At 44.4% G+C, this 26,520-nt stretch overlaps 2 protein-coding genes across 2 annotated transcripts; both read right to left on the bottom strand.

Annotated features, from left to right (window-relative positions):
- Window positions 1-1,738: 1,738 nt before the first annotated feature.
- mid1ip1a (MID1 interacting protein 1a) lies at window positions 1,739-3,249 on the bottom strand. The gene is made up of 2 exons (XM_080497734.1): window positions 3,162-3,249; window positions 1,739-2,969 (listed from the first exon to the last, which is right to left on the bottom strand). Exon 2 carries the CDS (start codon window positions 2,723-2,725, stop codon window positions 2,198-2,200), a length of 528 nt encoding a protein of 175 aa, XP_080353860.1. The 5' UTR covers window positions 2,726-2,969; window positions 3,162-3,249; the 3' UTR covers window positions 1,739-2,197.
- A 9,447-nt stretch (window positions 3,250-12,696) lies between these two features.
- On the bottom strand, window positions 12,697-26,236 carry tspan7 (tetraspanin 7). Its single transcript, XM_080497576.1, has 8 exons — window positions 26,110-26,236; window positions 17,395-17,583; window positions 17,006-17,080; window positions 16,820-16,915; window positions 16,027-16,182; window positions 15,725-15,808; window positions 15,545-15,630; window positions 12,697-15,112 (listed from the first exon to the last, which is right to left on the bottom strand). The coding sequence occupies exons 1-7, from the start codon at window positions 26,173-26,175 to the stop codon at window positions 15,562-15,564; spliced, it is 735 nt and encodes a 244-aa protein (XP_080353702.1). The 5' UTR covers window positions 26,176-26,236; the 3' UTR covers window positions 12,697-15,112; window positions 15,545-15,561.
- Window positions 26,237-26,520: the final 284 nt, after the last annotated feature.

Raw genomic sequence — 26,520 nt, 5'->3', positions numbered from 1 at the left:
CCCCGACTGGTTTTTGACATCAGCAACAGTGAAGAGCAACAAGACTGGAACGGTGTTTTTGTTTTTGTGGTCTTGGAGTTCTAAAGCAGTTCAGCCCATCATAGAAAAGATCCACCACCATTTTACACATTTGTAACAAGAGCTCTTCAATACCTTCAAAAACAGATAGGAATATTGAAGAACTGGAAGATCTTGTTTTAGCGAGGGGATAAAAGACAGAGACGTTCACTCATTGCACATTCTTGCCTATACAGCCACAACATGAAACTAAATCCAAGTATCGTGATCTCAAAAGGGATTTGTTGAGCAATTTTGAGACAAACAAGATAACAGACATTTAATAAAATCTTTTCAGATTTTGACCTGTTAAATTATTAAGCCCCGAGTCATTTAATTGAACGTAAACATGACAAATATGAAATGGCGATCTACCGAAGAGGAATTCTGAAGAATCGCTCATACAGACTTGCTTATCCTTTGTTATGGAGTGTTTCAGGTGTTTATTATAGTACATGCAATCCTACTGATTTTTGTTCTCACAGTTGCTGTATAAGAATCTGAGAGTTCAAACCTTTTAGGTGAAATTGATGATTTTTTTTTTTGGAGGATTTCATTTCCAAGCAGGAGTATGTGAGGGGGGAAAAAAAGTGTCAGTGGAAAATGAGGCTCAGTTGAAAATAGGTGTGTTGCTCCTTATTGACCTGTTGTGGGCCTGGAACTCCAGCTGCACCCAATGGCCTTTGGAACCGTCAAGAAAATCCCCCTAAAAAGAAGATTTGAGAAGCGAGAAAGTGTTTTATAATTGCATTCCAAATGATCTTATGTGGACGCCTGCAGTACCTGCTTCGGCTCTGAAGTTTCACAGTTAGAAAGTAGTTCAAGGTGTACCATACTTGGAACTTGACTGACAGGTAAAGGTAGCATTCCTCATCCTGCAGGTAATTGTGGATCCACCTCTTCCTGGTATCTACATACAAGAGTTTCTTTTAACTGGTTGTGTTCTGCTTAATCTCTCTCCACATTTCCCAGCACAGATAATCCTACAAATTACATGAAAGCACTGATTATTAGTTTTTTTTAAAGGTTGCAAACATGAGCAAGAAATAAGCAAATGGTTGGATCCAGATTTTGTTTCCTGGAATGAAAGCAGTCTTTCCTCTAAAAGATAAAGATACATTACTTTTGCCAAATTTCCCCTACGAATTGAGATATATAATCAAAGTGAAAGTTACCAACTCATTTTACTAAGAAATATAGAAATGGATGCATCTAGTTTAGTGTAATCATACACCACACAAAAGTCAAGAGTAAAATTAATATAAAAAGTTTATTTTTGAAACAAATGTCCGTATAAAAAGAATGCACAAGATGCACACAAAAGCACTTGCTGAATTTGACAGATGGACCTCATCATAGTAATACCACAACAGAAAACAAAGACTTAAACAGGACGGTGATAACAATGACAGCATTTCATGGAAATCCTCATCATTCCCCATAAAAAGGAGAATTATCATACGATTCCAGTTCACTGGCCATGTAGGACGCCAGGAGATCATGGACAGCTACAATAAGCTGCCTCCTTCCAGGCAAAAATTATTTAAAGACACGAGACAGACTGAAAGGATCAGTCCTCATACACAGACAGGTCTCGCCGAACACACAGACATCATCAACACCACAGACTGGGATGTCAAATCTTTTGTCAATATCCCCCCCCCCCCCCCCCCCCCCCCCTTCGGAAGGGCGGTTCGAACGCACACGTCATTTCATCACACAATCCACTCCTTGTTTAAAACATTGAAATAAAAACAGGCTCTTACAGCGTGAGGTAATAAATACACTTAAATAAAAGCATTAAATATGTTTCATTTGTGTTTCACGTGATCCGGAGGCACATTGTGGTTAAAAAACAAAAAACACTTGAGTGCAAAGCATGAGAGTTTAGTAACAAGTACACAAAGGCTTTCCGCAGGATCAACACATCCACATCCAGTCATTACAGCAGAGGAGAGACCAACACCATGTGGGCCTGTGGACAGTGGAAGGCTGCTTCAACCAAGTTTGTCCATCGATTCCATGGTGGCGGCAGCAGCATGGCCCATCAGAAAGTCAAGTTTCAGGCACTCCAACCAACAGAGGAAAAGGAAAAGAAAAAGTTTGTTTTTCCTCAGTATTTGTGGTCACCGGGGTGTTTTCACAGTCCCCAGCCTCCCATGCCGACCTCCTTCTTGTAGCACTTCGTCAGACAGTTGGCCTGCTGGGTCAGCTTGGACAACACTCCCTGGAGCCCCACCAGGTGGAACTGGAACTGCTTCTCCAGATCCAGATCCTCTTCGTCCTCCTCCTCGTCGTCCTCCGAGGAGGAGGAGGAGGCGGAGGACGAGGAGGCCGACGAGGACATGGACGAGGTGGAGGCGGAGGAGTTCGTGCGCGTGATCTTCAGGCTCTCCTTGCGCCTCTCGTCGGCCGCGGCGCGCCGGACGCCCCACTCGATGTCGGTGCGGATGGACTTGAGCAGCTGGTAGTGGCTGTACATGTCGCCCTCGTCCACGTCCGCCTTCAGGGAGCTCAGCTCACTGTGCTCGTCCACGGGGACGTCCCGCAGCAGGCTGGGCACCATGACCGTCTGGTCCATGTTGTTCACGGCGCCGATGAAGCGGTTCATGGCGTTGAAGAGGGAGTTCTTCTGCTTGGGGGTCTCTTGCATCTGCATCATCATCATGTCTTCCTCGGTCAAGTGCGTTGAGCGGCGATGCTGGTTGGCCTCACTTCCTGACTTTCTTTTTTCTTCTTTCTTTCTTTTTCTTCCACCCTCTTTCTTGGGTGTCTGTGCTCGTTTCTTTCTTGTTGAACCGCGCGGCTTGTGCGCGCCTCTTATAAAGCAGGTGGTTGTGAAGAGGTGAAGGCGGGTCCCCGCAACCCGTTTGTCAAGTTCCTCCCAGGCGGCGAAACCGGAGCCAAATGACCTGGAATAGCACCCGACAGAAAGGTTTCAGAGGAAGTAGGAGTGGCGACGAGTTGTCAGCTCGGACAGACGACGCGGGTTTCAAACAAGCGTCTCCTGCAAGTCAGGAGCAACAACAGCAGCGCATGGGGTTTAATGTTTGACGCGCTGTTTTTCTTTCTTTTTTTTTTTTAAACGCACGGCTCAAACTCACCGTCTTGCTGCCCGACTAAAGCCTCTTTGCGCTGGGACATGAAAGAAGCGAGGGGCTGTTACATCACAGTTCCGACAAGCCACGCAGCTGCAGCGTGTAAGTTAGGAGACGTCTGATCGGGCTTGACCGGCCTCATGAATATTCATGAACCGAGCCATCGGCCCACCGCTCGCGCTCCCGCTGAAGCCAATCACAACGGCCGTGTCCGCTTCAAAGAGGCGGGACAAATCAAGTGAAGATCAAACGGCGAAAGAAAAATAAAAAAAACTAAAATAAAAAGGAGAAGCGTGTGCCGGATGTGCTCTTACGTTGTTTTTTTTATTTGGGGGGGGGGGGGGGGGTTATTCAAACTGTACATTACAGTGGTGTCTCCTGGAAGTCGTCAGATATCCTTTTACATGTATGTTTTTTATAGTTTCATGTGTTTACATGTTTACAGTCTGTCTGTGCCTGTGTCATCATGTCTCTTCAGACTAGAGCAGTCTCTGTCAACACCACCTGTTTCTCTTCAGTACTGTCCTGACGGGCTTTCTACTGCTGTTCAAGAAATACCTTTGTTTATTTTTAAACTCCCTTTTCAGTTGTCCCTGAAAAGTGAGTTAAGAAAAACAAAGTTATTTCTTCTATCTCGGCCTTCTATCCAAGTCTGAAAGAGCTAGGGTGAACATCTCAGATAATGTACAATATATTAAAATAATATGATTAAATTGATTGTTTTTCTGTAGCGACATTGCACACAACATCCAAATATCTGATTGAGCCAAAAAAGGCATGCATTTCTTATTGTTTGATGTTAATTTGAATCAGTCAAATACATTGTTTTAAAAGTTCAGTATATTGTAATTGCAATATTGAAATGTAGCAGTATTTAGTAAGAATAGTAATATTTATTTGATTTTCTCTTGTCAATTTGACTTAATACTGTATGGACATCTACCAGGCCATTCAATGATATTTTGTGCATTATTGGAGCAACAAATAGGCATGTTAATAATCCAAATTAGTAGAGAAATTGTGTAAAGTAATTGGCATAATATTAACACGTATATCAACCAAAATACATCCTTGTTTTAACTGCCCAATTACAAGGCCGTTATAGTGATAAAATAGGTTGTGAAAATATCATAAAAGGGCAAGTTTACTCTTTACTGAGTTCTACTTTCACACCAGCAGGAATATATCAGGCCTGCTTATTTCCCCTTAGGGTATCTTTAGTCTCTAACCCAGGTGAAGCACTGACTGGATTTTCAGATTACACTAAAAAGCAAATTGTTGCACCAGCCGGTTTCCAGCAGCGATGGTGGATAGCTGATTTTCCTCTCCCCTTGTGTTGCTGGTAAACAGGAGGACTCCCACACACCCCCTGCATTAAAAATAGCCCAGCATTAGCACTTCATGCATTATATGCACTGGTGAGAGGACTGAAATTTGAGCTTTGGTAAACATTTCTGGTAAGGGTGAAACAGTATAAACATGTTTTGTTGCAGTGTGACGATCAACAGCATGCGTATGAGCAATATCCCCAGAGAGGAAATGTTCCTAAATGGTCTTCCCGGGGCTCTTTTATTTATTTTTTTTTAAAATGCACATTAGTCATTGTCTTCAAGTTGGTTAAAAGACTTTTCAGCTGTGTATTGTTGCCTCCATAGGTTTCACCATCCAGCCCGAGAAAGCGATCGTTAATGGTAAGTAGTTTTAATGTGTTGACACTCTCTTTAGGTCATCCTATACTCCTGCATAAACAGTAAGATCATCATATCACACCATAATGTACTGTACACGATTGTATTACCGGAGCATTCCAACTCAGCCAGGATTACTTTGTGTTGCATAATGTCACATTGCATCATACAGAGGTGGGAGAATGTCCATCAGGCCTAAAGGTGGGTGGGTGGGTGGGTAGGGGGGGGGGGTCCTATTAATCTTCACTGCTGATGTCATTTTAGATTTAAATGAATATAGTGACATTAACCAAAGTTAACTTCCATATAAGTTCTACCAGGCACTGGAATGTTTGGCAGAGTCACAAACAGTTGAAGTCATCGTTCACAAGCAGCTTGTTTGTATCTCACAGTTTACCGACAACATGCACATTGACAAGTGAATGAAACTTGGTTGTCTCCCAATGTATTCTGGGTAAAAGATCGGTTTACTGTTGTACCTTACCAGACCATGTGGTATAATATTGTGTGATATCAAAATATATTGTGCAAAAAGGTATTTTAAGTGTTGACTTGTTTGGTTTCAAATAATATCATATTGCACTATATCATATTGATCACCTTGTCATGTATGATGTTGTACTTTATTTGTGTCATCATTTTTGGTCAAATTGTACCATGGCACATCTCACATGTCGTAAGTCACATTAGAATTGTACTTCATCATAGTTATAAAAAATTTAAAATCCTATATATGATAATGACACCCCCCCAGTTAAAGGTGTTTCTCTGAGGTCCTTTCCAAAATTCCTTACGAGTTTCATTGAAAGACATTGAGGCATCTTTTGTTTTTTCCAAAAGTGGAACTCGCCGCCTCCGGACATCAAAATGACAAAGCCTCTTGGTATTTGAAGCTTTCTCTCTACGATCAAGCCTGTGATGGGGTCAGTGCTCCATCTATTTTAAGCTGATTCACGGACTATACCTGATGTTTAACCTATTTGTTTGATTTTTAATTACCAACCACTTCGGGTTGCATGTTGATCACGTTTAATGGGAGCAGAGCAAAAATCCTGTCTTGTTTCTAATGTGAAACCAAACCTTTTGAATGGGCTTGGATCTCCGAACAGGGCAGAGACAGTGTGCTGGCACTGAAATGTGGCCTGACTGACACGACGTGCTTTTGAAATTATTCATGTGGGTACAGTTTGTTTTAGGTACAGGCAAATTAATCACCATTCCAAAACTGTTGCTCAGCAGGAACAAGGGCTATGTGAGCAGGAATGTAAAACCTGCTCCGTGAGGTTTCCTTTTCTTTCTCTCTCCATCCCATCCTACTTCCGTGCCCTTTCTTGGGCATGGCCCTTGTCCCTTCATTTTTTCGTGACACTTCAGGCACACTAATGACCTTGTCTGAAACTAGGGCTCAGTGCCGTACTGGCTTTAAACTGTAACGCAGTGTAAAGCTGTTAAATATGAAACCAATGTATCTTTATTATCAGCAACATCTACGAGACGTTAAAGAATCATCTGTGCAGAAAGGCCCCACGAAGTCTTCTTCATTCACACCTGATTTATTCACATATAAATCACATTTTTACATAGTCTAAGTCAGACCTGATCATTTCAGTTTCAGCGATTAACAGCATCAAGATTCATTACTTTGGTGAACAAGCTGACAAATAACAGTTGCTGGGTGAAAGAAAGGCGGCCTGCCTATTCTGCTTTGACAGGAGGTCACAGCAATCAGTCATTTCAACTCACACTGTTCTCTGATTTTCATGCCGGAGGCCTTTGCTGGGATTTGAACCGGGGTTCCGCACACTTAAGGCATGCAGCCAAAAATGAAAGTACTTAATGTACACTGTTGTAAATAACACAAAACTCAGTTCCGAAGTCTGAAGTGGAGTGGATGTCAGAAAAAAGGCATAAAATTAAGTACTTTATAGTGTATTTAGTCACTTTCCACTCGCCACATTTCCTCGATCCCAAATCTGCCTCAGAATCGACATTTCAGGAACACATATGAACTAATCTTAGCCCTCCTCTGGATAGAAGCAGACCGTAGATCCAGTCAGGGGAAAACCAAAAAAAAAAAAAAAGAAGCAGGTCAGCAGAGCCACCGTGCCACTACTGCTGAGCAGAGATCAGATAGAAACAGGCGCCGGCTTTGCTTTCTCAACATGGGCTGTCAATCACGGGCCCCACCTCGCCGACTCCCTCTATTCTCCGGTGAAAAGGCCTTTCCACTTGTCAGAGGACGCGCCGCGCCTCAAATGCAACAGCGAACCCGGGATCAGTTCGGGAGGGTTTCTCGATTGTGTGTCATGTCAGGAGCTGAGCATCCACCGATTACCGTGGGTGTCATCATCATCCCAGCGGCTTCAAAGAGTGAGGAAGAGGGGAGAACGTGGAGGTGCCGGGGAGGGCTGGTGGGTGGGTGTGGTGGTGGTGGTGGTGGTGGGGGGGAGGTGATGGTGCGCTGTGCAATATAGGAACAGGCAGCTTGAGAGGGAACTCTCGTACTTGTCATCACGGCCGCGTGTTGCGGAAAGGTGTGAGGCGGCCTGGGTGTCTGCCTTCAGCAGGCGACGCAGCGACAACAATTAGAACAACAGCAGCAAGAACAACGACTCAGACGCACCGTGGGGGGAAAGGACAGGCCTGCTGTGTGTGTGTGTGTGTGTGTGTGTGTGTGTGTGTGTGTGTGTGTGTGGTTCTTGCTGCATGGAGAGAGCACTTTACAACCCCCCCCCCCCTCCCTCCCTCCCCCTGCAAGTTTTGAAAATGAAATTCATAATAAGATCACATTAAAGCAGTCAAAGTAATTCCTGTCATGAATTTAATACGAGTTTTAATCTGATTAAACCGCCATTTGAAAACATTTCCTTTATACCGAGCTGGGTGAGCCACTCAATTAGTATTATAATTTGTTGCAGTTCATCTCTGAAACAACTGATACGTGCTACTCAACAGCAGTCGCTTCAAAACGGTGGCTTTGACAGAGAGGGGGGGGGGGGGGGGGGGGGGCTCCATCAGGGGGCGCTACAGAGCTCTGGGGAGGGACGGACCTGGAGAAGAATCGAATTCCCTTGAGGTTGCCTTTTCACAGGATTTCCTGTACGTGTGAAACGGAATCATGATGGTGATTAAAAAGTGTCATGAAAAAGGTTTCAGGACAAAAATCACAAAAGCAACGGTGACAATAGTTAAAAACCTGATGTTTTAAATGAAATGATTTGTGATTTTTAACTAGGAACAGTTCAAAGCAGCTGTTACCCAAAATACTTTCGAATATGAAAAAAACATTAAGAGATCCATGTTCAACATTCATCTTCAAACTGCAACTTGACGTGAGACAGTATCGGTGAGGCGTGGGAGTTTTGAGCGCTTTATTTTTACATTCAATATTCTTTTTCGTGTGTCATACGTGAACCTCAAGCCAACACAACCTTAAAAGCCCAGGTTTAGTATTCATCAGTAGATTGTCAACTATTGTTGAATGTGGTTGCTTCGGACAGAGGGACAAGTTAATGTCCTGTGTGAGAGAAAACGACAACAAATAAAGGTGGTTCTTTTTCCTCATTTTTGTGCAAGGTTGGAGAAATCCTGGTCCTGCAGTTCATGCTGTAGATGCCGCCCTGCTCCGAGACAAATGGCTGCACTAAATAACTCGCTGTCAGGTTTTCTGGAGGGCCTGATGATGACAGATTCTCTGAATCCAGGTGTGTTGGAGCGGAAGTCACCTGACAGATGTAGGACAGTATTCCTTTCAAGATCAGGGCTGGACATCACTGATCTCAACTGATAGATGTGGCGCCTATTTTGGCTTTGTTTCCTGACATAAACTGAGAGCACAATATTTGAGGCTTTTCAATTGAAAGTCTGGTCTTTTACCCTTCGTTGGGCGAGTGACTTCATTTGGGAACGTCTCCATTTCTTACCGTTTCCTTCTGAACCCTAATTATGACTTGATATATACATTGAAAGAATAAGTACTCGTGCCAAACACAGATATGTGCTGCTGTGTTGAAGTGCAAGTCACTCATATGTGCTTAAACCAAAACGTGAGCCCATATCTATTTATTTTATTATGTTATACAGTATAACAGCACTAATCAACACTGTATTTGTGATAGAAATAGAAACAGATTCGTGCTTTTGGTCAACTGAACGTTTATCACCACAAGTCTTTATGTAAGTGGCACCTAATTCACAAATACGCACCAATTTAAAATGGCTAAATCGCTTCTCTGGGATTGACATTCCCAACATTTCCAAGCATTTTCAAGGAGTGAAATGCTTGCCTATGGACCACAAGGTATGGTGAAAGAAAAATCCAGGTTACATTCTAATTTACTGTGGAACATATTTTTTTATCTAAAAAAAAAAAAATAATACAATGATGTCAAACCACTTGAAGTTTTAATTAAAAAAAAAGGTGTGTAATTGGTCCCCTCTCATTAATTAGAGCGGTCATGGTCCTGGAGGACTGCTGCCCTGCATGTCTCAGGTGCCACACGGCGCCAAGACACCTGATTACGATGAGTAATCCGCTATCAAGCTTTCTGCTGCGTTTGATGATGGCACATTAATTAGATTGAGGTCAGTTGGAGTGGGGTGCGGGATTGTCCTTGTTACAGGCCGACGACCAGACCTTTTGCGTCCTATGAAGAGAATGACTGGGCCTCACCATGTGTATTTCAGATGCAGCCCTGCTCTAGATAATCCGATGACGACAAAGACATTACATCATCATATTAGACCGGCTGCCTCCAGTTCCGGTTCCCTGGACGTTTCAGATTGCCGCACTGCTTTCAGGACACCAGGTTGCAACGAGGTGTTGACAGTCCATCACGCGTTAATTAGAATCAGGTGTTTTAGGGCATGGAGGCGTCTCAAAGGTCGCGGAGGCCACAAAAAGAGCTGCGGTAACGTTCAAATTTGAGCTTTGAAGGTTAATTTTGTGGCGCCGAGTGTATGTGTCTATGTCTATGTGTTCGCAAGAGCAAACGATTATAGCAAATTCCTACAATCGTGAAGTCAATTTTAATGAAACCTTCTCATGAAAAATAGAGTGAAATGCCCCCCCCCCAAAAAAAAACAAACCCCTGAGTGTTTGATAGCAACGAGATGTTGTGTTGTGTTGTGTTGTGTCCACTATTCTCAAGAATTCAGTTTCGAGCCACCCATTTTGACTTGATTTTCTTTGTTTATACAAACCCGATCGCTGAAGCTTATTGCATACCGAGCTTATCACCAACATCCTTGTGATTTACATAAAATTAAAGCGAAGAGCTTTTAGTTCCGGTTGATGTGTAAAACGTAACAAGATGCATATAGTTAAAAAAAGAACATATAAAAACCTCTGGAAGACTGAAGGAAAACACATCATTTTCACCCAGGTCAGTCCTCAAGGGTGAAGAGAAAAAAAATCAATGATTTCTTTGACATTTTGATGATTTGTTGTTGTTTGTTGTTGTTTCAACGGACCAGACTGAAGCCTCTCGCCAGCTGGTTTTTAGCCCACGGGCCTTACGTTTGACATCCAGGAACACATTGCCCATGCAGGACTGGAGCACTCCACAGCCAGGAGTGACCGCTCCTCTCTCCGCTTCCAAACTGACAAATGAGAGTTATTTCCAGCTCTCTCTCTCTCTCTCTCTCTATTTTTTTTTTGCCGATGACAATAAAAGACGTGCAAAAATGCAAATTAGCGGCTTCGCCCTAAAGAGTCTGGTGATTAATGTCTACGGGGGGAATCACACTCCGACGTTGCTTGGATGAGGCGTTATAAAAATCACAAGGCTCCGATCAAACCTTTCAATAAAAGTCTGAGGATGTCTAAAAGACTGTGTTTGAATGGGAGAGAAATCAACAACAACAAACAAAAAAAAAGGAAAAAAACGCGGGCCGCCGACTAGATTCGCCGTTCCATAATTAGACTTGGCTGCGCACGAACGTGTCTGCGCGCGCCGGACTCCCGTTTTGTGTGTCTGCGTGAGTAATAGCGCTTCCCCGGTGAATGCCTCCCTCCAGCCTATAACCCATTATGTGCAGTCAGGAGGCGGAGGCGCGGTCGAGGCAGGGCGCACGAGCCAGAGGCACGCACGCTCCATTAGCGGACCCACTGCCGCGTCACTCTGCCGGTAATTTGCGTAACGAGATCGGAGCGAGCCCCGTCTGTCGGTCGGCTCGGTATCTCTCCCCCCCCACCGCCCCCCTCCTCCACACCCACCCCTCCTCCTCCTCCCTCCATCTCCGTCCTCTGTTTTTCCTGCCTTGTTTCCGATGCAGCCCGCAGCAGCAGCGGAGGAGGAGGAGGGAGGGAGGGGGAGGAGGAGGGAGGAGGGAGGAGGGAGGAGGAGGGAGGGGGAGGGAGGAGGAGGAGGAGGAGAGACGGGGAGAGACGGGAGACGTGTGCGCGACGCTCCCACGAATGCGGTTTCCTCTCCCGCGTTTTCCTTTTTTTCTCGCGGCTCCAGAGTTCCGTTTTCCATCGATACCCAAGCGCCATCAAGTGGACGAGGATGGTATTAACTGTAAATGCCTTAAAAAAAACAAAAAAACATCGATAGTGAGTCTCCGTGAAATTCACATTTTTTTTTTTTTTTTTAGTGATTAAAGAAATATACAATATGAAGCCTTTCGTTTTCGAACGCACTTTAATTTTTCTTAATATCTGGTTTTATTTCAATGATGTTAATCTATTATTATGACAATCTTTGCCTTGAATATGAACGGTGCTACACAAATAAACTAGTGTTTTTGAAGAATTGTTTTTTTGTGTGTGTGTGTTTTGCCTAAATGTGCAGAATGTTTGCAGGCCGCCGTGAGGCAAAAACCCATTTCTCCTCCTGCGAGGTGGCCAGGTCTACACACGAGGCAGTTATTAAATCCACCTATTCATTATTTGCACCTCCCATCACCTCCCCTCATCCCCTGCTGATTATTTAATAAGTGGTTGGCAATAACGAGCGCCTCCGCCGACACTGCTGCGTGCAGTTCTCCGTCGGTGCGGTGGAGAACAGGGAGGGCCTCGCAACACTGCAACGCCACGGCCTCCCCTCAGAGACATGATCATGAGCAGCAACAAAAGGTGTGAATGACCTCACACGGCTCTGGACGTCATCTGTTTTCTGGTTGCGCTCAATTATTTTGCATTTATTCTTTCATTGGACTGTTGGAACAAACATGTATGTCTCGTGCTGAACATGCTTAGATACAAAAAAAAAAAAGCTATTGCACACTGCTGCACTGTGACTAAATCAACATTATCCATATAAGACGCTGAATAATATTGTTTGAAATGAGGTCAAACTCGGCTGCACACTTAAAATAGATCATCTCATGTTTTCAGTTTTATCTCAAACTTTGATGCTCGTATTATTTCTTGTCTAAAATGTTATTCCCCTTTCATCTTCCATTGTGTTTCATACGTTTACTGTAAAACATTTGGAACATTGGTTTTGATGAATAAAACATGATTATCTTTTATAACACCTATCACAATATACCTTTTATTGCTCAGGTCAACCATGGACCTGACTTTTTAGAACGCCTGAGATTAAACATGCCACTTGTGGTCCTGATTTAAACCACAAATTATCATTATTTAGGAGTCTTCCAATGAAAACACAGTGTTTGTTTCATAAACCGAGTCATCCAGCAGAAGTTTGGCGCGACATTCACAAGGTTTTAATGTCAGAAACGGTCTTGTGGAAATATAAGCACACAAATGGAAAAAGAGCTCAGGAATGCATGTAAATGAAATAAATTACAAGCTATAGTCACTCTAAATGAACAACGGCAGAAAGAAAAACACTCCAAACAAAAGTGTTATTCAGTATATTTATTGATAATAAGACCACTGATGGTGAGTTAGTCAATAGTTAGACAGCATGGTGCTTCTTGAGTGTCTAGTGACCCCATGTGTAAGCGGGATGGTATTACAATTTATTATTTACAGGACATTATCTGTTAGAGAAGGTAAAATAAGTTTCAGAGTATTTGGAAAACATACATTCACTAAATAAATTTACAGCTTCAAAAGCAATAGTTTCAAAAAGCCACAACAAAATACTGACCAAAATTGAATACGACAGGTTTCACCAATTTTAAACAGCCTCTCTCTCTCGCTCTCTCTCTCTCTCTCTCTCTCTCATGCACGCACGCACGCACGCACGCACGCACGCACGCACGCACACACACACACACACACACACACACACACACACACACACACACACACACACACACACACACACACACACAGAGAAACAAAATCCCACACACGCCACACACTCCTGAAAGAGCCAGAAAACCCACTTGGTTGAAAGTGTAAAACCCAACGCCGACCAAACTAGAATAAATATAGAGCTAAATTGAAACAGCTACGTGTTGCGTGTTATACTCCCAACAGAACATCGGCCACAATTATTTTTTTTCCAGTGCGAGCGATCCTATAAACTATTAAACAAATACGGATTAACAGCACAAAGTGTGGATTCAAAACCGCGACACGACACCGATACTGGTCAGGGTGTTAGAATGAGAAACGTTACGTCATATAAATTACATTTCCAATACATATCTACAGATGCCGGTGATGGTTGGTGGGCTGAAAGCACTACACAGAATCTTGCAAATACTTGATGAACACCGTTTGAGTCCTGCTAATGCTGACTTCTCTCGTTGTAACAGACTGCTGGCATTATAAGAACACAAGTCATGATCCTCGCGGCTGGATGTGACCTCAGTGTGCGAAAAACGTGATGTTGTGCTGTGCCTTTCTTTAAAAAGCAGAACTCAACTTGCTTGACTTGTACATTAAAACAATAAAAAAAAACATTACATCACTGAAGAATGCTTCAGGTGCAGTTCTTATTGGCTCGTCAATCGGCTTCCTAAATGATTTTTCTCTCGGCACACTAAACGTCTCTTCCTCACTGTTTCCTGTCTGCCAATCAGATGAAACAGAATAAATCTGAAGTTTCATTTCAATTCGTCACACTCTGAATTGATAGTCCAAACATCCACAAACATGAAGTTGAAGCATGTAAACCTCTAAAGCTCCCTCAGTCTTGAGGCTTAATTTTGACCCCGAGAAGGCCTGATCACACCTGAATTTGAAACCGTGTTTTATTGTGAAATAACCTCATCAAATTAGTAAATTGCCCTGTGAAAGGAAAGCAGCTATAGCTAATCTTTTTTTGAACGTGCCTGATCTTTGAAAGCACTCGTCAGAGCTAAAGAGTCTGAGATAGACAAAGAGTTATCTCATTTGTTTCTGTCAAAACCTAAAATTGTCCACTAAAAACAAAAAAAATAAGGGGCAGTTATCAAAAAAAAACAAAAAAATGAGGGTTATGTATCCTGAATAGACAGTTTATTGCTCTGCTGTTCGTACGGTTGGTGTGATCAGGCCTTCGTTTGAGTTCCACATAGAACTGACTGACGAGCATGAAATAACAAACGACCCTCAGTTTGAAACTGCGACCGCAGCGTGTGAAGTTGATCTATATTTTCCAGATTTACGACACCGATTCACATTTGGTATCTGCGTCATTGTGGATTGATTTCAGATTAAAACTTCAAACTTGTGCCATCATGTCTCACTTATTTCAATGAAATATTTTGGACCAAAAAAATATCCTACTTTGTCTTAAGGTAAAAATACTCTACAATAATTTTTCCTTTTCTTTTCTTTTCTTTTCCTCACCGGCTCCCCATTTTTTTTTTGATAGAAACGTAAGATATCCCCCATATTGGGACACATTTAGTTCACTAACATGTCACAACCAGAGGAATATGCAATGAAGCGCGAGAGCAAAGTCAAATGCAAAACAGCCTATCTATTAAAGCAATACTTCCAAGCTTTAGTCGTGTTATTCTGTACAGAGATGTGCAGCGTGTCGTCGGGTGACGCTCGGCGGCGCATGCTGCAGCCGAGAGGCCGACATGCACCCGGTCGCCTATCTGAGACCAAGACCGCCTTGCCAGGCCAAAACAGGTCTGGCCTTCCTGCTCACCGTGTGCTCTGCTGACCCCAGATATGACCAGCCGCTCCTACGCCGGCGCAGCGATGTGATGACGCGTGGTGTCGAAAGCTTTGATGCAACTGTGGCGAGTCGAGGAATGATGCTTTACAATAAGATACATTAAGATATTACATTGAGATTGCAGGCAGAGAGACGCGAAGGGAGATAAATTCCTCATTCAGATGTTTGCGGTTCTTGTTGTGGGAATTTACTGTGGCCGCGCGACGACGCTCGTCGCCTCGTCGTCTCCCTGAAAAGAGAAAAAAAAAATTATTAGCTCACAGAATTAAAGACCGGGACGCGATGCAACCTTCGAAGGACTTGCGGCTGCGTTCTCGCCACAGTCCTGAGACGTACAACCCTTGTGGGGAAGGCTGCACCATCCGCTTTATTTCTACCACTCGCACACGAGCTTCTTTAGATTCCTGACTCAGCAGTCGCATTCAAAACGCGGGACCCAAGTTTACAACCCGCTGCGTTGCAGCATTTTATCTGTCGGAACGACAGCCGCCGCTGTAAACTCACGGCTACTTTACACCTCTTGCAGCACACTTTGGCCCGCGCTGGTCTCTGGCTACTCTCGATATTGCGCAATCGTGCATCACGTTACGCACATCGCTTGTTACTCACAAGGCCCGTATGGCAGAAAACAAGTATAGATTTGGACTGGAATCCGTCTCACCTGCCACGTCACATCAGCTAGACCATCTCATACTGATTGGCTGTGATGATCCTGGACAGGCAGCAGGCCAGCAACATGCCGATCAGCTGGAAGACGAGACGAAATACGACAACCTTTTCAGAGAACTGACTGGCTGGCAGACCAGCAACCGCTTTGTTGTTTTTTTTACCCGACGCTCACCTGAGAGAAGGCGATCCCAAACGTCACCCCGGCGATGATGGCCATGTTGGTTTCCATGAACGAGGTGACCAGCTCAAAGCAGCCCTGGAAGACAGGCGGCAGGTTAGTCAGCAGGGGGTCGGGGGATATGTTATATGCGCAAATGAGCGGCGGGGCGAAGATCTGAGAGCGGACGTTAAAGTGTATGGAGAAGAAAGCGGGGGTTTTTGTTGAACGCACACGTCAGGCGATAAATACGGTCACCTCCTAAAGCCATCGGCCGACGAGCAGCCGAGTGGAGAAACGGAAGGAGAAACACCGACCTGGTGGTAGACTTTGCTCGGGGCGAGGGTCGCGTTGCGGAGGTCGTCCGGGTTGCAGTCGGAGGAGTTGAAACAGCAGCTGGCGGGAATGCCTTTCGAGGGGTAATACACGCTGGCGAACCAACTGGTGTAGTTGTAAACTCCGCAGCAGCGCAGCTGAAAACAGACGGGAAATAGACAAAGTGCCGGGGCGTTTCTCAAACCGTGTCGTGTATATCTTTGACTTTTTTTTTTTTTTTTACAAAGCTCGGTAATTTCCCGGCACAGCTGGATCCCAGGGTATTATTCATCTGTTCCATTTATTTTGCTGACGTTATCGATTAGTGAGTCAATCGGGCGTTTGCGTTCCATATCTTGGAGTCTTCATCTTGTTATCTGCAGACTGGGATGCTTCTTCCCCGAGTTAAACCGACCCGCCCTTGAGCCCATCAGTTTGCCGGTGTCAGAATTGAAATCCGTTCCTTTCTCTCCTGCTGTCAGCTGTCATTTCAAGAGTCAGATCGATGCAGCTCTTCTCCTCCTTGACTCCGGCGCCCGCGACACCTTTCAGTGAGCTCATCCATATTCCTGTCCCTCCGTCACATCAATCAACATTTTGCAATCAGTCTTGATTCCCGGCTCTGCACTTTGCACCGGCGGCAGCCGCTCGACCCCGATTCCTGAGATATTCCTGTACGGGTTGTCACGTAGCTAACTTTTTTCTTTAACTTTGCTTTTACCTTCTCTTCTTACTTTCACTCCAAAACCGTTTTCTCTCTCGATTGGACTTGACAGCTTTGCGTTGGAGACTCACCCTGATCTGCAGCTTGTCGACAGCACGGCTCGCCTCGTCCTCCGCGTTGTAGTTCAGGACGGCGTCAGTGTACGTCCTGCGAAAGGTTCCTTTAATCTGTCAAGGATAAGGAATATCAGCCGCTGCGAACGCGGCCTCGCTGTTGAAAAACCGAACGATTTGCAGCGGCTGATTTGTATTCCTGACCTCGTGGCGAAACACGAACCCAGAGATCCCCGCCACCAGCTCAGCGAGGAAGACCAGCGACAGGAACATGGCGTACTGCGGAGGGAGAGGAAGATTTTGCACAGTTTGCATATAAACCCTCTGCCTTCGCTGAATATAATTTCCCTGTGGTCACACACACACGCACACACACACACACACACACACACACACACTTGACCACCATTAACGGAGCAAAGTGCCTCGTCCCTCTCCGCAGGATACATATCAGCCATTATTTCCCGCTATCATAATGATCCGAGGCTAATTATTAATCAGCATTCACAACGCCACTCACTCTCCCATTAACACACCCCCCTCCCCCCCCCCCCCCCCCCCCCCCCCCCTCCCCCTTCCCAACACCCACTGACCAGCTTCAGCATCCACGGGCTTCCTCGGCAGGTGGCGAAGCATCCGAACAGGCCGAAGACGATGATGACCGTCCCGGTGCCGATGAGGACGTACGGGGCGTTGGTGGAGTTGTCGGCGATCAGGGAGATGTACGGGCCCAGCATCAGCTTCCCCCATACCCCCACCGCCAGCAGGATGGCTCCCGTTATCTATAGGAGGCGAGGAGAGAACGCTCAGGGAGCAGAAGGAACACGGGGAACGGGGCCTTTATCTCGACGCTCCCGCGGTACTACAATAGTTGTTTTCGCGGCGTGGCGATGAGGGGGAGGGGGGGAGGGGGGGAAGAGGATCAAGGTGGAACAAGAAAGGGGGAGCAATTAGAGCAAAGGAGGAGGAGACGGAAGACAGAAGACGCAGATTTATCTGGAGTACGGGACGGCGATCACCTGCTCTATGAATATGCCTGCACACACACACACACACACGCACAGACGCACACACGCACGCACGCAGAGAGAGAAGGGGAGAGAAAGAAAAGAGGACAAATCAAAGACGCTCTTTGATCCGAGGCGAGACGCTTCCTCCTGTTGCGCCTCTCTTAGCATTTCAAATGAAGGCTGCGGATAAAAGAGCGCGTTGTATGAGGCAGCTGAGGCGGCGTGTGTCTCAGCTGGGTTTGTCTTGTTGGCGTCGGGAAGCGAGCGGCGTGTGGAACGGCTGCTGATGATCTGACTCCGGCAAGGGCCGACTCATACTAATCTTCCTCCTCCCAAATCCTAGGCTGTTTTGTCTTTTCCGGTGCCAGACCCCCTGGGGGGGGTGGGGGGGGGGGGGGGGGGGGCAGAAAACATCTCCGTACACACTGAAACCTCCAAAACAAATAAGAATGACGCACTCAGTTCTCCACTGTTCTGTTCTAGCGATCAGCCCCCACCTCAGGTTAATGATGGCGAACATTTACCCTTTGACCCCCGGTGCTCTCTCCCTGGACAAAGGCTTCCCGCCACGACCAATCACCAGCTCGGATTTTTATGCATACAGGAGATAATAACTAGTTTCTAAGTTTAAAATTCTTGCAAATAAAGACAACACTGACAAACAGAAATGTGTTTTTCCCTGTTTGTTAAAGGTGACACACATTTTTTTTTCTTTTTCGTAATAGCAAATTCAGTAATCATCCCATCCAGAAATTGTTAAAAAAAAAAAAAAATCCCTAAACTTTACGAGAAAAACAAAACATGTGATATGACTCAAGTTTTGAGTATCACTGATGATCACTCGGACGGACTGATCAGAGAATTTGCATTTTATTGTCTCAGCTGTTCTTCTTTCTTTCTTTGTCTATTTTTCACTTATTTTTAATACTATTTTTTCCGAAGACGAGTGAAGCAGAACTTGGCCCAGGTTAAAGTCATTACACATTTATGAAAACATAAAACTGGCTATCTGAATTGATTTCTTCTCGAAGAACTCCAGATTCCTCAACAATTGTCCCGACACACCAGCACAACGTGTCTCCATAGTTAGCAGGCAGGGAAACGTCAATAATAAACGTGAGGGTCACATTTCTGGCCTTTCGACGGATCTAATCTTTATCTTTATGCTGTGTGTGTTTTGTCCACAATGACCAGTTTGTTTGGTCGGTCAGTCTGAGCTTCATCACAAACATCTGTCAAGTAGATTTACAAACACAAACACAATAAAGGAGTGAGAGTCACTAAAAACAGCAATTAAAGAGGTAAAGAGAAATGAGGAGTTCATCAGAGTCTTTCTACATGAGTGATTGGGCCATTTGGTGGTAAAATTAGAATTAGAGTGTCAAACAGTCAAAGGTTAAAGCAACATTTTAGCCTAAAACTATTATTTTTTTCCATTGAAAAGGACTTGGTTATGTCTCGCCATCACAAATATTTCTGTCTTTTCATCTTAAGCATCTCTTACAAGGGATAATATACTGTGATCGTCATCGATCAACAGTTGGAGCTCCAGTGAAATTCTGTTTGCAGCCAGCTCACGGATGAACTTTTTTTTTTTTTTTTTTTTTAATGGCCAATGCTCCAAATTAAATACCTGACAAATAAATACACTTCATCACTTTATTGATGCAAAAAATCCTTATAAAATCCAATTCTGCCATAAAGCAGCTGTGGTCATTGTTTCACTGTTTTGCTCTCTGCAGCGGAGAACACTGTTCATCCTTTATTCTTTTTCCTAAATGACAGCGATGGTTTTAGGTTATTTCTGATGCTGTTTGCGCGTGAATAAATGGGCAACATGAAATGTTTGGCTTTTTAAAACAATCCAATTATCATTAAGCAATTTAAACCTGTGCAAAAATGAATGCAATGGCAATCTAATAAAGACTAATGAAAATAGGTTGTGGTGCGAAACCTTAATTGCTTATATATAATGACTAACCCGACTGATTTCTTCAAAAAGAAACCTCAAAGTTTCTCATGTGTTTTTAAATTGCTTATGGATCCTAACAGCTGTTCAAAAAAAGTGTTTTTATTATTGTGTAAGTTCAAAAAGAAAAGCCCCAAAATCAGGAAAATCAGCAACAGTTCTGTGTATGAGCCTCGCGTTAATCACGTTACATTCCACTGTCGACGTGAGAGGAGAGTCGGCATCTTTTACTTTGACTTTTAAATCAAAGTAGCTTTAATCATTTATCAGTCTGAGAAAAGGACACTTATAAAGGAGGAATATCACTCAGCAGGAGGCATGTTGTCCAGTGGAAAAGGGGGACTCACCCCGCATGCACACCCCTGCAAATTGCACCCAGAAAATATCTGTCCTTTTTCCAGATCTAACCCAGCGGAACGTAATTAGAATAGGCCCATGATTCAAATAGTCACACAATGAAATCGAATATTTCCAATTCTAACAGCCCCGAGGACGCCGTCATTCCATCCGTCCAGATAACGACACCCTCACTTGCTCATGCTCTTAAAGCGTCGCGAACAAATCGACTCTCCCACAGATTTCCTGTTGCATATAGATAAAGCGTCCCCCCCCCTGTCTTTGCTTAAAGTGTTAATTTTGAAGGCAACTGGGAAATCAGGCCCAGCGAGTCGGGGTGAATCATCTATACTTGGGAGACTTCTGCTGCTGAATTCCAAACAGTCTCAGACGGCCTCTTGCCTCCTCCTCCTCCTCCTGCTCCTCCTCCTCCTCCTCCTCCTCCTCCTCCTCCTCTCGCGGCCACCCACCGCCCGCACGTTTTGTTTGAAATTCAATGCCAGGCTGGCCACCCTGGTTACAGCACCGAGTTTGAAAAACGGACCCCTCCCCCCCCCTTTCCAGCCCCCCCCGCCCCTCGGCCTAATAAAGAAACAGAAGGTGTGATGACAAAATATGCTGGCGAGGAGACAACACAGACTCCTGCCACCTGCTCTGCATACCACTGTGCAGCGAGTGTGTGTGTGTGTGTGTGTGTGTGTGTGTGTGAGCACCTCAAGTGCGGATAACGCCGCTTCTCGCGCCGGCGACATTATTTGCCGCGACAAGCTGCTGACAGTGAAACCGAGGCCTGACATGAAGGTCGCTCTCCCAGTGGGTCCTCCGTGCCAGCGCCCTCTCAGAGCCTCGGCCCTCGGGGTGGTGGTGGAGGAGGTGGGGGGGGGGAGGTGGAGGGGGAGGAGGAGGAGACCCACTGAGCTGTGAGACACTTCTGCACTCTGGGCGCCTGAAACCTGATGCTGCAGAGCCAAAAAGACCATCCAATCCAGACTAAATATAAAAAGTTCCTATCGGTGACACCACAGCAGCGAGGACACAGCTCTTGCCTTTCAACCCTCCACTAACCGCAGAGCCGCTCGCAGTTTTAACGCCGCAAAGTCACAGTTTTTAAGAGTTGTTAAAGGCCCAGTATTAAAATCTCTTTTCACTGAGGACAGCCGAGAGACATAATTGGGAAGCAGAGTCTTATATGAACGGATAAAACCATTTTATTTGCAGGTATTAAATATATTTTTTTCCTTGCTGTCACCAGGCAGAATGGAGAGCCTCCATTTGTTTTTCAATTATGGCTAAACATGATTAAAAAAAATTGTTTTTATTTTGTGTTTAGCCTGGATAATATGTGATCTGGGATTCCTTCTATTCCTTGTTACTAGATAAATGTTAAATCATGTTTTTGAATTAAAACCAAGTAATCAAAAAGCAAACAGATAAACTCCAAGGCACTGGAAACAAGACGATGAGAAATATTATTTTGCACCTCACTTCAGTCAATACATCTCAGAGCAACTTTCGTTGAAGTCGGTAGAATAATTGTCTGAGTGGCCTTGATGGTTGGAATAGCGAAGATGCTCGCCGCCATCATGGCGTCAGATAAAGCGAGGCAGAAGCTGTTCTTCAAAATGAGCGTTGTTTCATGCAGCCTTCCTAACAGCTTTGCAATAACTCATATTAGGGTGCAGGCGAGCTGCAGAGGACTTTAGTAAAAGTCCATCAGAGGTATTGATGCCGCTCTTGGAGTGATAGACGTTCCTCTGTGCTGTTGATTGCACAGCCTCCGTACAGTCACGCAATTATTAGCAGCTTCTTAACATGAGGGATTAATTGATCGCATTAAATGAGCAGGTTGTAAGTGATGCTGGCTACAAAACTCAGTCTTCACCTGTTCATTCGTCTAGTTTAGAGTAGAACTCTGTCATAACATCTAATATCAGATTAAGTCTCCAAATAATGCTAGAAGAGAATTAAGGACTTGGCTTGGAGACGGTCTTCAATATCAAGAGTCTTCACAATCTCATCGATGCTTATTTTGTGCAGCCCTGACCAGGTTGATTGCAACATTGATTGAGAAGAATCAAAACTCCAATGCGGTCTCGACTCAAAATTGTAAAGACGTAGTTCATTTCTGTACATATTCATATAACTCATGATGCAGAAATAGATTAAAGTCTTTGGATCTTGCCACACGGACACTACAATTTGTGTATTTACCCACGTCAAACGTGATAAAGAGCCGCACGCGTTTGTGGTTTGCATTGTCGATCAGACTAAACAAGCAGTTTGTGGGAGTCCCTCAGTGATGTTGAGCATTTATCACCATTTTCCAACGTCAGCCGACTAATTTGCTAATCAATAAAACAATTTACAGAATAATGATGATGAAACTATGCCATCCAAACCTCAAAACACAGCAGTGAAATGAAGGGAGAAAAATAATGGCAGAGGTGATAAAATAATGAAATAAATTCCCTACGGTAAAATGGGGGAAAGTGCTTCAGGTTTGATACATTAACAGAAAAATAATCTCTGGAGCTTCTCCAGTGTCAAGCTTTTCTGATTTTATGTACTAATCTGAATATTATGGGTTGAACAAAAATGCATTTTTTTTGGTTTTGATCAATTTCCTGTGAAAATGTAAACTAATAATAATCAAACGATGCAGCAATGCCTCAAAGAAATAAAATATCTTTATTATATTTTCTGACCCTCAAGGTTCATATTCTTCGATATGAAGAAAACATTTGCAATAACTTAATCCTTTTAGATCTCTGATGTCAATATTAGACTTTTATGCCTACTTTTACTTCTTCATTTAAAAAGACGAGTGAATATTGGTTATTTTTTACTTCCAAGATCAATTCATTTAAATATGATCTTTTCCTATACATTTTTACTGGGCGCTCTTGAAGGAACTCACTCTGCTGCTGTCAACTACAAGAACTTTGAAAATACAGTCGCAAAATGAACGATTAGATTATACAAAGGTTTTAGGACACTCCAATACTTGGATTCATTTCTTGTGGTGTTAATCTACTGGATGACTAAAATGTGTGACAATATGTGAGGGACAATTTATGAACTTACTTTAAAACATGAAATGAGGTTTGGTAAAAAATATTTAGCATATGCTATTGTTGATTCTGTGTCATTTACAATGACATTAACACCTTCTTAATGTAATTAAATCAACGATGCTGATTGTTTTATGTGTTGATAATCATTATGATTGGTGTGTTGCTGCGACGTACATCGTCAATAATCGATATTGTGAATTGTATTTCCCTGATACAACTGGTTGGTGACCCCGGCAGCCTCTGAACCACGGTGACTCCTGTATCCTGTTCGTTCATCATGTATGAGGCAAACAGGAAGTGTTAATGGCCTTACTTAGGGGCTGACGTTGACCTCATCCTAACCGGTCAGTGGTGTTACAAAGTGAAATATCCCGCAGCGTCGACGCTGGAACGGCATTCAGGCCAAGTGAAAATGCTTCCATGGTCTCTGAAAGAGTAGAGGTTGTCAGAACTGAGCGGAGCAGACAGCCAGATGTTTACAGAGCAGATGTTGGAGAAAGGCAACAAGTACCTTGGGATCCTGCACGCAAATGGAAACCATGACGAGTTCCCATGAAGAGAAATAAGCCATAGATTATTGCTTAAGCTTTACTCAAGTCAAGCGAGTCTTGGAAAGGCAGCTGAGTGGGACGAACAGGGTCTGGGCTACCAGCACCTGTGCCTTGCCAGTCATCAGACACCCTACTGGCAGACTATGAGATCGAAGAGACACACATAAAGAAACCACTTGACAATGCATGAAGGATTCCAACTGAAACCAGAATATATGGAGCAGAACGAAGGACGTCTGAGGCCGGTGTGCGTGACCGTCGGGCCCTTCAAGGTCTTCTCTGCAGGTCTAAGAAAAAGATCTGAATCACAGACTGATTATATTTTGTCCATGAATACTTTAAAATAATTCCAAATGGTCTGTCTGCTTCCTCTCATCGCTTTCCCCCCGGTTGCGCTGCTTCCAGACATGTACTTCCATATTAAAGCTTTTAACCAATCACATTTTAGCTATCATCTGTTGCCGGGTAAAGAAATCAGCTTTGAGGCCTTCACATTCAATTCTGCAGTCATCTGCAGTGTAAAACTAGTGTCGGTCACATGGCTGCTTCTTCAACCAATCAGATTTTGATATTGGCGACTCGGGGCCTTCTTGAAGGCCTAGCGTGATGTTGGCGTATTCAAGCCCTCTGATTGGCTCGTCAGAGAGTTCACTCTCCAGCGCTAGCCAGCTGCATCTGCAGTTAGCTGCGCGTACAAAAATATAGTTGTGTTGATTTAATAGCGGTTTTGTCAACCTACAATGATTAAAGGAGAAGATAAAGACATTTGGGTGCAGATTTATTGTCAAAACTATTTTTTAGTTTTTAAGGGGTGGATTGACTCGCAGTGACCAGCAGTGAAGGCCTGGGTCTGAAATGCACGGCCTGCCACTGGTGAAAAGTCACCACACAGGATAAAACAACAATCTCTGATTGCATAAAGAAGAAGGGGCGTTTATTGAATACCTCAAGCATTAGAAGCAAATCAAGGGAGAAGAACCAGTGGACAGACCCCTCCATGGTATGTACCGTCAGCACACTGAAGGTGGTTCAGATCAGAAAAAGCTATACTTGTGGGACTGACCAGCTGCACTGAAGTCAGTCCAGCTCGTAACAGTGGGGCGCTACAACTGAGCAGGCAGGCCAACATTCATGAAAGGCCACGGGGTCTACAAAAACATCTGTGCCGATATGAGACCCCAAACTCAAATAACTGACCGAGCTCACAACCAGTCGGACCTTAGTAGTTCCCTTTGTGTTGTGATGCCAAGTCATCGCAATATTGCAAGAAGAAACCAAGCGATGCACAAGAAATACAAACATCTGAAGCTTAGACGAGGCATGAAAGACGAATTTGACAGCAGTCCCCGTGGTAATCGGATCACTTGTGGCAGTGACCCCCAGTGCTGCGGAGTGTCACGGCCGTAGGGTACATGGCTCGGGCAGGTTCAAGGAACAACAGACGATAAGATCTCTTTTCAGAAGTGTGAGGTCCGAGGGGCAGAGAGGGCGTGAAGCTAACAAAAGGTGAAAGGCAGGGCACACCATGGACAGGTCACCAGGCCATCCGCTACATATATGATCGGCCATCAATAAGTTTTTGTCTCAATTTATAAATTTTTTTTTGGGGGGGGGGGTATGAGCATATAATTTCAGATAGAATTAAAGATGTCACCTGCCCACAGGGCAATCGATATAACAAATAAGAAATACACATAATCATTTATATTATTTCACAAGAGAAATACTCATCTGTTATATGCACTAAGAATAAGTCTAACTTACATACGAATACACATGCAAATGAATGAGATGCACAATATTATTTATCGGGCCACAGAGAGACAGGAAACAGAGACACTAAGAAGGCGAGTGCCTCCGATGAATAGGATAAACACGATAAATGTGCATCGTTTCATTTTGGGGTGTGGTAAATCACTAGTATATTCCAAGTGCAAGCACATAACTGATGGGGATGAGGTGGAGTGGCCTATGGGTGGAGGGATCCACGACGTGCACGGTGTGTCTCCAGGAATAAAGGGGCCTGATCGCAGACACCCTGATAACGGGGGTCGGTGTTCACATCTGACAGCGACCATGATGCGATGTGCGGCGAACGCGCACACGCACAGACGTCCACAAACATATATATATATATATATATCAATAACCTGTGCGACTAAAAAAAAGAAAAGAAATCCAAGGCATTAAACGTAGAAAATAAACACGATGATCCTTGCGGGTGGTTAAACCATCCGTTAACGTGACGGCAGGATGATGCTGGCCGGATCCGCTCCTTCATCACGCACAAACAAAAACACCGGATCGAGATGGACTCCCGTCGCTCAACAACGAGGAGGAACGGGGAGAGAGAGGGGGGGTTACGTACCCAGAACACGAAGGAGTAGACGATGAGGAGGGTTTTGAGGCAGGTTATGACCGGTTTGGTCTCCATTGTGGGTGCAAACGTGTGGAAATAACAGCAGCGGAAAAACACTGAGGCGGCGTGCGGGCGGTCGGTCGGTCGGTCGGTCGCGAGCTGCGGTGTTGCGCCCTCCGCTGATGCAGCCGCCGCGGCGTCACTACACCCAGCCAGCAGGTCACAACGCTGGGATAGCTGATCGTCACATAATAAACAAGCATCCTGTCACATCCAATCTTTCAACTCGATTTAAAAGGAGGAAAAAAAAAAAAAAGACATAAAAAACTGGTTGGGTTTGGAAATATTTTAAACACAAAACCATGTATTTAGAGCAGGGGGTGTGAAACGTAAGGTCTGTGGGTGAAAGTCGGGCCGCAA

The sequence above is a fragment of the Blennius ocellaris genome (genome assembly GCF_963422515.1).
Source record: "Blennius ocellaris genome assembly, chromosome: 6".
In the NCBI taxonomy this organism is placed as follows: domain Eukaryota; kingdom Metazoa; phylum Chordata; class Actinopteri; order Blenniiformes; family Blenniidae; genus Blennius; species Blennius ocellaris.
This window is presented reverse-complemented; position numbering and strand designations above follow the sequence as displayed.